We start from the raw sequence: 10,409 nt of genomic DNA, 5'->3' as shown, positions 1-10,409 counted from the left end.
GAAATTAAACCAGAGTGGAGAGTACTATACAAACCACCATTGACTAAAAGAGCAGGAGATCTCCAGTGGAGGATCTTACATGGTGCAATCGCTGTTAACGCTTTTGTGACGAAACTGAATCCCACTGTAAATGATTATTGTCCTTTCTGTTCAGAGAGAGAAACAATATTCCATTGTTTTATGAATTGTGACAGACTTTCTCCTTTTTGATCTTTTAGAATTTTTATTTTCTTTATTAGGGATTTGTTTTACAAAGCAATGTTTTATACTTGGTTTTAAGTATAGTAGACAACAGAAATATAAGTGTCAGTTAATGAATTTTATTGTTGGTCAAGCTAAATTAGCGATTTATATCTCCAGAAGGAATGAAATAGAACAGAGGAATGCACAACAACTTGTATCAGTTCTTAAGAATATGTTTAAATCAAGAATTCTTGTTGATTTTAATTATTACAAAATGATGAATGCAATCAATGGTTTTGAGATTGAATGGTGTCGTGATGTTGGTATGTGTTCCGTACTAAATGATGAGTTATTTTTTATACGTGAATTAAGGTAGTTAAAATCATGTAGTGTTTTTTGTTTGTTTTCTTGTTTGTTGTTTGGCCTTGAAATAACAGTTTTTTTTTAATAAAGAGTTTTAAAACTCTCACTGTCTCTCTCTCCCTCTCTCTCTCTCTCTCTCTCTCTCTCTCTCTCGACAGAACTTTATAAACTCTCCCCTCCTCCAGTTGTCGTCACTCAAGATAGTTTAGTTGAAATATCTGGTGATTTCAGACTTGTGGAGAGTTATTTCAATGAATAATGTTTCACACATGGCTTTTATTGTGTTTGTTCTTGTGGCATGTGGTCGGTAAGTCAACTTTCTTTCTTATTTATTGACAGTTTATTGTAAAGGACTATCAACATCATTGTTTGCTGTTTTTCTGAGAAATATTCAGTTGATCTGTGTAAATAACACTTTATATCATCAATAAATGATTGTATTAAATGTAACGTTTTGAAGACATCATATCATCAGACTCATTTTACTTTCAGTCAGTATCATTACACAAATATTTCTGTTTGTATTTGCTGTTATTTCAGTGGAGAACTATTGAACATCTTATTCATTTATCAGTTTTCATGAATCTGTTTCAACACTTCATTGACTACAAGTTATTCCTCATTTAATGTGTGCAAAACGTGTTTCAAAGATCAAAATAAAAGTTCAAGTTCACATTGTTTGTTGTGCAGGTGTGTTTGATGTTGATCCAGATAAAGTGAAGTCAGTGTCAGTGATGGAGGGAGATTCTGTCACTTTACACACTGATCTTACTCAAATACAAGATGGTGATGAGATCGACTGGAGGATTATACCTGAACACATTCGTATCGCTAGAATCAAGAGAAAGATCTTCAATACATATGATGATGTTCTTGATGGGAGATTCAGAGGTCGACTGTATCTGAACCATCAGACTGGAGATCTCACCATCACAAACATCACAACTGAACACACTGGACTTTATCAACTAAACATCATAACTGGGAAGAAAACGACAAATTATTTCAGTGTCACAGTTTCTGGTGAGTGTTACAGTGTCGTCTGTCTTCATCATTATATTAATAATCATTTTCAGAATCTATAAAGATATTTCAGACTGATTCATATATTTGAAATGATATTAATAGATTCAGTCAGATTATTATTTTCTTTCTAATGATCGTGTATTATGTCATTTATCTGACAGTATAATAACTATAAAACAACGTTTCTTTCCTCTATATTTACTTTTCTACATTTGATGTCTGTAATTTCTTCTTGATTAAATCTATTCTCAGATCGTATCGGTGTAAAACTGCAGATGTTGTTGCTCTTGTTTGATAAATGACTTGTTATGTTCATCATTTCTGTGTCACAAAAGCATCTGCGGCATCATCACATGTTCTATAACATGATATACTGGAGTAATATGAGGCACGAGTGTTTGTTTAGCATTGTTTATTCTTATTCTCTTACGTTCATCGTTTTATCCTTTATTATTTTATCATGTTTCAGGTTTTTCCTCTTTTCTTCTGTTTCATCTGTGTGTATTTTACCTGTTGCTGCTGGCGCCGAGCTCGAGTCTGTGTTTGTAGCCTGCTAGTTTTAGCATCGCTTAAATATCTGTTTTCAGCCTTTAATCCTTCACATCGTATTATTCTCTTATCGCGATTCAACTGCGCACATATTCCACCTGCATCAGATTTCTATTTGATCACGATTAAACTGCGGACATTTTCCATCATGCACACGTTTTTCTCATCTGTGTTACACGGATTATTGCATCGAGCTCAAAGCACCGTTTATCAAGAACAAACAACAACAAACAATTTGCGGTAAGTCATGGCATTCCTGCATTGCATGTCACATGTTTACTATAGCTTCTTCCGTCAGCAGTGAGGGATTCACATGTGATAAATGTAAGGAATTAGTCAGGCTGACGGAGAAGATTAATGAGTTAGAGACTCTCATCTGAACGCTAGTGGAGGTCAGTGAGAAAGAGAAGCCGCTAGGGCTGCACAATTAATCAAAATAAAATCGAAACTGCGATATGAAGACTGCGATTTAATTAAATAAATGTAACAGACTTAATTTTGGATTTAGTTAATTGTTGTTGCATTGAGTGTACACTCTATGGTGTATGTGTGTGTGTGCAGTACATTATCCCTCGGGCTTGCCGTAAATGGTGAGTGGGCATGCGCACTGGGGCTGGTTGTTCTGTTGTGCTTATGTCCGGTTTCTTCCACTACTGGTGTGTAAGTTAATAAAGAGAGAAGCACGGATTAAAACTCTGGCCGCAGTCGCTTGTTATTTTCTTATTTCTAAGTATCTAGGCTGAACTCCACGCTAACGCTCGGTTACATGAATAAATATTCTGTTCCCTTCAAAGTGTATTTGTGCTGCTCTGTCCGGTCTATATTAAATTAGAGCATTATTACAGTGTTTTCAGAGCGGTTCTGTGCTCCACAACTCTCTCTCTAATGCTTACAGTAACAGAAGTGAGTTCGGTTCCGTTTGTTTACGTGCGCTAAACGCTTTATTTACACTAAACCGGCGATCCTGCGTGGAAGCGTTTATTATTATTATTATCTCGTGGTAGCAGCATCTCAGTCTCCGCAAGACACAGATATCATAATAATAACGCTGAATACAAGATGAGTATAATTCAAACATCTTTATTAAATGATTGTTGAGCAAACAGCATTAACAGAAACACCTGCAGAGTCCAGAAACTTCTCTTCATTCTCCTTTATTTGTTTACCTCTCACGAGAGAGCGTGTCGCACTTATTACACTCCCATGGAAACAAGTGAAAGCGGAACTAATATTACCAACATCCAACACAATGAAAAGGAACATAAATATAATAAATCAAATATTGAGTTACTATAATATAGGGCAAATGTTCACTTTAAATGTAATTACACCAATGGATTATCAGTTCAACTTCAGTTTGACATTAAGCCTCATTCTTTAGGATATCTTATATACAGTAAAGAATAATTTGTATAAGCCTACTAGTTTTTAAGGCCTAGAATAATTAGTAACATCTATACTTTAAAATTATATTTTGTGTATACTGAATTATTGACTGACAGCAACAACTATTGGAAATGTAGTTAACAGTGACGTTGAGCAGAAGGTTTACATATAACCAGTTCTGACAGCTGCTGATAAAAGTTAAATGATCAACATCGACTGATGAGATAAAATTGGAGATCGTATCGGATGTTAAAATCCTGATTGGAGCATATATATATATATATATTACAACCGTTCTCACGTTCATATACTTTTCAGAACTAAAGGGGACATGTCATTATTTACATACAGTAAAATCACTGAATAAACTCATTCAGTTTGTATACATGTTTATTTTTGTTACAATTCACATCTTGTTCAATGTCCAACATGAGTGTTTTCAGATGATACAGTCAGTGTTTTTCAGGAGTCTTGTATGGGAAGAATATGATTATTCACAATCACATGGAGGTGGCTGACATCTTAAACAATATAAGTAGGGGCAGACGCAGCACATCCTCAGATATAGTCCCATGTACTGTCCATATACAGTATAACACTATTCCTCAAGATACTAAATACATAAATAAATCCCCACTTAAGTTTGAACATGAGAATTTATATTCTTCAACCTATGATTTCAGGAGAACATGGATCACCTTTGTTTCCTCACTTCTCTCTTCTTCTACACCTCTTTATTTCTATATGCTTCTACTACTCTAAACTTGTATGTCGCCCTCTAGTGTCTGTTTTGTGTATAACATCACATCTACTAAAACATAGTGACAGCTTCAGAGTGTTACAAATATAGATATCCTTGTCTAAAGTTTATAAATCATATGTTTTTGTGGAATGTTTTTTTTTTTTTTACATATTAATCACCGTCATAATAAACACTGAAAATAAATCAGTCCACAAATGAGATTAATGGAGATCAATGTGTGTGTTTATTTCTCATATTTTCCAGGTCGTCTGCCGGTTCCTGTGATCATCAGAGACTCTTCTCAATGTTCTTCAAGCTCTAAATGTGTGTTGGTGTGTTCAGTGGTGAATGTGACACAGGTGACTCTCTCCTGGTACAAAGGAAACAGTTTATTGTCCTCCATCAGTGTGTCTGATCTCAACAGAAGTCTCTCTCTACATCTGGAGTGTGGCGATGATTCTTACAGCTGTGTGATCAACAATCCCATCAGAAATCAGACTAAACATCTCAACATTACTGAAGTCTGTCAGCCGTGTTCAGGTACATCAGAGCTGATATTAATGTTTATTTACTGTAGATTCATTCATCATCATGTCGATCACTCATTTCATGTTCAGTGAATCTGTTTCACGTGCTGAATAAAAATTATTGTGAAAAATTAATATATATTTATATATTTATACACTGGTGGCCAAAAGTTTGGAATAATGTACATTTGTGCTCTTATGGAAACAAGGTTTCCGCAGGTCCTTAAAAGTCTTAAGCTGCGTTCACACCTCCAGCGACATCATCCCATTCATTTTCAATGAGAGCACAGCGACTTCCGGCGACACGAGCAGCTCATCAAACTGGGTCCCGTCAATGTTGTGCCACATTATTCCAATCTTTTGGCCGCAGTGTAGGTTAAACCCCAGTGACTCATAATAATGCATTTTTCTCTAAGCTGATAGTTTGTTAAACATGTCCCTGAGCAACTAACAGAGTCTTCTGAACAGATTTCTCATGGCTAATAAAAGACTACCTCCTTGGTTGTGGTTGTGGTTGTGGTTTCACTGAAGCTGTGATCCGATTGGTCATCTCTGGTCTGGTGGGCGTGGCTGCTGTTGCTGTACTGGTTTATGACATCAGATCTAAAAGTGTTGGACAGAAGATGAGAGAGCAGACATCATCACTCAAGTAAATAACAGATGAATAAGATATTCAATCATCAGGAAGCTAGAGGGAGAATTTATTGAACATCTGGATCCATTCAGAGCATGTCAGCAATTTCCTCTTCCCTCTCCAAGCATCCTCCAGTCATCCTCCAGACATCCACCAAACATCCTCCAAACTCTCTCCAAACTCTCCCGTCCAACTCCAGAGGAGTAAGAATGATGAAACGACAGAGATCAAGTTTTCAACAGTTTTTAGCTAATGATGGCCCTGTTGCTGTCGCATCTCGTTTTATCACTCCCTCTACTGCTACATTGTGGCTCCATTAAAAATTAGGAAGAAAAAAGTCAAGGCTCAGCCCTGGTTGAATAGTAATACCCGTGCTCTTAGGCAGGAGTGCAGGAAGGCTGAGCGAAAGTGGCTTAAAGATAAACTACAAGTGTCCTATGAAATTTTGAGAGACTGTTTGACTAAATTTCAAAGAGCAGTTAAATTAGCCAGATCAAGCTATTTTTCTAATATAATTTCAAAGAACTGTCATAATGCTAAAGTTCTCTTTTCTACTATTACATCATTTCTTCATCCAGTTGCCCTTACACCCATCTCCCCTTCGGTGGACACATGTGAACAGTTTTTAACATTTTTTACTGTTAAAATTTCTGGTATACGCTCACAGATCTTATCTGCTAGCAATGATCCTGTTACCTATCCTGTTCTGCAAAATCTGTTGACCTGTTTTGTACCTGTGTCCCTGTCTCAACTCAAACATATAATTGCACATATGAAGCCTACGGGTTCTATGTGTGATGTTATTCCATCCACTTTGTTTAAAGAGGTGGTGGAATCAATTGGTCCAAGCGTGTTATCGATTGTTAACAGTAGCCTGACCACTGGTATTGTTCCCAACTGCTTCAAGCATGCTGTTATTCAGCCTCTTCTTAAGAAAGCAAACCTTGATTCATCTGATATGAACAGCTTTAGACCTATATCAAAATTATCCTTTATGACAAAAATATTAGAGAAGACGGTGCTTGCACAATTAAATGATTTTTTAGCCATCAATAATTTGCTCAGGTTCAGTCAGGTTTCAGAGCTGGTCATAGCACAGATTCCGCTCTGTTGAGAGTCTTAAATGCTATTTTATTAGGTGTGGATTCTGGTAGTCCTGTTGGTCTTCTGCTGCTGGATCTTAGTGCCGCTTTCGATACGTTTGATCATGACATACTTCTCAATCGCCTAAGAGACCAGGTTGGTATTCAGGGGTTAGCCTTGGATTGGGTCTCTTCATATCTGAAGGGTAGAACGATTTCAGTCTGTTTAGAGAACTGTTCTTCATCAGTTGTTCCTTTAACATGTGGGGTCCCGCAGGGCTCCATCTTGGGACCCATTTTATTCTCCCTCTACATGCTTCTGTTAGGAAAGATCTTTGAGAGGCATGGCATACACTATCATCTGTATGCTGATGACTCTCAACTTTACTTTCCTATTAAACAAGGGAATCAAACCTCTTTTGAGTCTCTGCATAAATGCATGGCCGATGTGAAGTGTTGGCTGGCAAACAACTGTCTCCAATTAAACGAGGATAAGTCAGAGTTTATTGTTTTTGGTCAAAGGGGATGTGAGGTAAATTTAGAAAGAAATTTGTCACTGCTTCCAGGGAAAAAACTTCCCTATGTGAAAAACCTGGGTGTTATATTTGACTCTGAGCTCAAGTTTGATCGACAAATAAATGCTGTGGTTAAAAATAGATCTATAGCAAAGTTGAAGCCCATCCTTTCTTTTGATGATTTGGAGAAGGTTGTGCATGCTTTTGTGTCTTCTCGATTGGACTATTGTAATGCTTTGTATCTGGGTGTGAGTCAGGCCTCTCTCTCTCGCCTGCAGCTGGTCCAGAATTCAGCTGCTAGGCTTTTAACTGGAACCAGGAAAAGAGACCATATCACCCCAGTATTGATTTCACTACATTGGTTACCGATCCAATACAGAATCAAGTACAAAGTGTTGATGTATGTGTTTAAGGCTCTTCATGGTCTTGCACCTGAGTACATCTCTGCCTTAATAAGTTTGAATCAACCTTCAAGGTCTCTCCGCTCTAGTGATCAGCTGTGTCTATCAGTTCCTCGATCTCGCCTAAAAACTAAAGGTGAGAGAGCTTTTGCGGTGGCAGCCCCTAGACTTTGGAATGAGCTTCCATTGGTCATAAAATCATCTCCGTCTCTTTCCAGGGGGCCTTAAAAACGTATTTATTTTCCCTAGCTTTTAATTAATTGCATTATAAATTGTACTAGGTAAATTTTATCTTATTCTTGTTTTATTGGTTTTAAAAGTTTTTTGCATTCTTAAGCTGTATTAATGTGATTTTACTTATTTGTTGTAGCTCCATGTACAGCACTTTGGTACCCAGTGTGGTTTTTGAAAGTGCTCTATAAATAAAATTGAGTTGAGTTGAGTTACACTCTACATCAAATCTTTGGTCGTGTCCACACTCTCATTCATCCTGTCGGTCATAAAAGTTGACCAAACAAGAAAATTCTGTCAAACCTGTATAACTTTCATGAAACAAAAGGAGATGTTCTTCTCAATCACCATTAGGACTAGAGGTCGACCGATATAGGATTTTGCCGATAACTATGTTGGGACGACAAGCCGATAACCGATTAATCGGCCGATAGTTTTTAAAATTGATACTGAATGAAAAAACAACATTTAAAGTAGAGATGCACCGATACCACTTTTTCTCTTCCGATTGTGATACCGGAAATCTCAGTATCGGCCGATCCCGATCCGATAACAGTGTTGATATTTGCATAATCAGTTTAGAATATCTTTACATTATTGTGTGGAATAATTGGGAGATCTCTTTAATATGTAAAGAAACACAAACCTCTAACGACACATTATTTCAATATAAATGTATCGACAGCAGACCCTTCCCAGCCGCTCCAGCACCGGACACAACGAGACACAACGGGACACAATGGGGGAAATTATCGGTGTGGATTTTTGCTGATAACCGAAAGTTACAGAAATCATTATCGGTGCAGATTAATTGGCGAAACCGATATATCGGTCGACCTCTAATTAGGACTGCACAATTAATCAGAACAATAATCAATGTTATAATTATGGATTCACTAATTGTGAAAAGTGTCAATTACAGTTTTACATGCATTAAAGTTTCTCTGAACATGTTTGTTTGCAGTACTTTTATAATCTGTGTGTGTGTGTGTGTGTGTGTGTGTGTGTGTGTGTGTGTGTGTGTATGAGTGTGAGTGTGTGTGTGGGTGTATGAGTGTGAGTTTGTGTGTGTGTGTGTGTGTGTGTGTGGGCTTGTTTATGTGGTTTGAGAACATTTTTTTAGGTTACAAATTAGTAATTACAAGGGCATTATGCTATAAATGTGGTTTATGAGGACATTTCTATTGTCCCCATAATTCAAATCGCTTAAAAATCATACTAAACAATGTTTTATTGAAAATGTAAAAATGCAGAAAGTTTTTTGTGAGGGTTAGGTTTAAGGGTAGGGTTAGGGTATAGAATCTATAGTTTGTACAGAATAAAAATCATTATGTCTATGGAGAGTCCTCATAAGGATAGCTGCACCAACATGTGTGAGTGTGTGTGTGTGTGTATGAATGTCTGTGTGTGTGTGTATGAATGTGTGTGTGTGTGTGTGTATGAGTGTGTGTATGAGTGTGTGTGTGTGTGTGTGTGTGTGTGTGTGTATGAGTGTGTGTATGAGTGTGTGTGTGTGAGTGTGTGTGTGTATGAGTGTTAGTGTGTGTATGTGTGTGTGTGTCTGTTTAGTAAGAGGTCACTGACCTGAGCACAGGACAGAAAGAGAGACTTGTCCACAAGAGAACAGGACACACAACTGACCGGCTGAGAGAGCGAGAGAGAGAGAGGTTTTAACAAGACTTTATTATTTACATAATAAAAACATTATTCACAACATCATCAAATACTCATAAAAAAAATAATATAAATTAAAAATTCAGAACCAACTGACCCTCATCAATTACACACAAAACATTTTCAAATGTTAAAATATCACCAAATATCATCAAAACACCCCTCATTTTTTATAAGATTATAATATACGAACTCAATATTTAACCTTCAAGGTTCGTGAACATTAATTCAGCATCAGCACTAAGAAGATTCAGCCCTTCATTCTTTCTCGTCTTCCAAATTGCTAATTTTGCAGTTCTGATCAAGTAGTTTAACAAACACGCTTTCCTTCTGATTAAGAATCTGTACATCACACCCCAATAAACACTTCTTCTAAGAATCTCTCATCAAATGCTTGAAACCATCTATCAAGAAGATTAAAAGACCTTTCAACCTATTACATCTTAAAAACAAATGTTCCAAATCTTCTACTATTCCACCAAACCTACACCGTTCACCCACTGCTGGATTCAAGTGTGCCACGTGTCTGTCAGTAGCTATCAGCCCGTGAATAAGCCTCCACTGCAGATCAGCAGTGGCTTCTCTATGGGAGGCTTATACAGGGCTCTCCACCTGTCCCTCACAAGTCTGGCTTCAACAAACCTGGCCACCTGGAGGTTTTTTGTCCTTTAAGAGAGTCCTGGTGTAAAACTTTGACTGTAGAGTAATATATTGCTTTTTTGATGCAGACTCAAAATATTCTAGCTGGGGGTTTTAAAAGACAGAATTGACCCCACATCTTCATCTTCATTTTCCATCTTTATAAGATGAGAGATTTTAATTCCTGGGAGTTCCTGTTCATTAGGTCATGTCCATCAAAGTTCTTCTCCCAATGTACTTTCTGTAACTACTTGGTAAGGTATTGACAATCTCCTCAATCAACCTTTCTGTCAAACGTGAAGATCTTAAGCCAGTCATTTCTTTAAGTTCCTCCAACGACTTCCATCCATCTCTATTCAAGAGATGTCCCAGCTTGACAATTCCATTTCTCTGTAAGCATGCACTTACACTTACGGAAGACAAAAGTCTTGTTTGAATCATTGGATTAAAAAATAAT

At 37.1% G+C, this 10,409-nt stretch overlaps 1 protein-coding gene across 2 annotated transcripts in view; it reads left to right on the top strand.

The window, feature by feature from the left end:
* The first annotated feature begins 735 nt into the window (after positions 1-735).
* The window catches only part of LOC127639975 (SLAM family member 9-like), a 42,730-nt gene continuing 33,056 nt past the window's right edge, over positions 736-10,409 (top strand). The window contains exons 1-4 of one of the 2 annotated variants that reach the window (XM_052122338.1): positions 736-853; positions 1,237-1,569; positions 4,514-4,789; positions 5,245-8,575. In XM_052122338.1, the coding sequence (XP_051978298.1) occupies positions 805-853; positions 1,237-1,569; positions 4,514-4,789; positions 5,245-5,429 (843 nt within the window). In that variant the 5' untranslated portion in view covers positions 736-804 and the 3' untranslated portion in view covers positions 5,430-8,575. Of the gene's footprint in view, positions 854-1,236; positions 1,570-4,513; positions 4,790-5,244; positions 8,576-10,409 lie in introns of those variants that run through there. The other variant, XM_052122339.1, reaches the window with a different exon arrangement.

The sequence above is a fragment of the Xyrauchen texanus genome, chromosome 48 (assembly GCF_025860055.1).
Source record: "Xyrauchen texanus isolate HMW12.3.18 chromosome 48, RBS_HiC_50CHRs, whole genome shotgun sequence".
Taxonomy (NCBI): Eukaryota; Metazoa; Chordata; class Actinopteri; order Cypriniformes; family Catostomidae; genus Xyrauchen; species Xyrauchen texanus.
The sequence above is the reverse complement of the archived record's forward strand: the minus strand, read 5'-3'. Positions and strand labels throughout refer to the sequence as shown.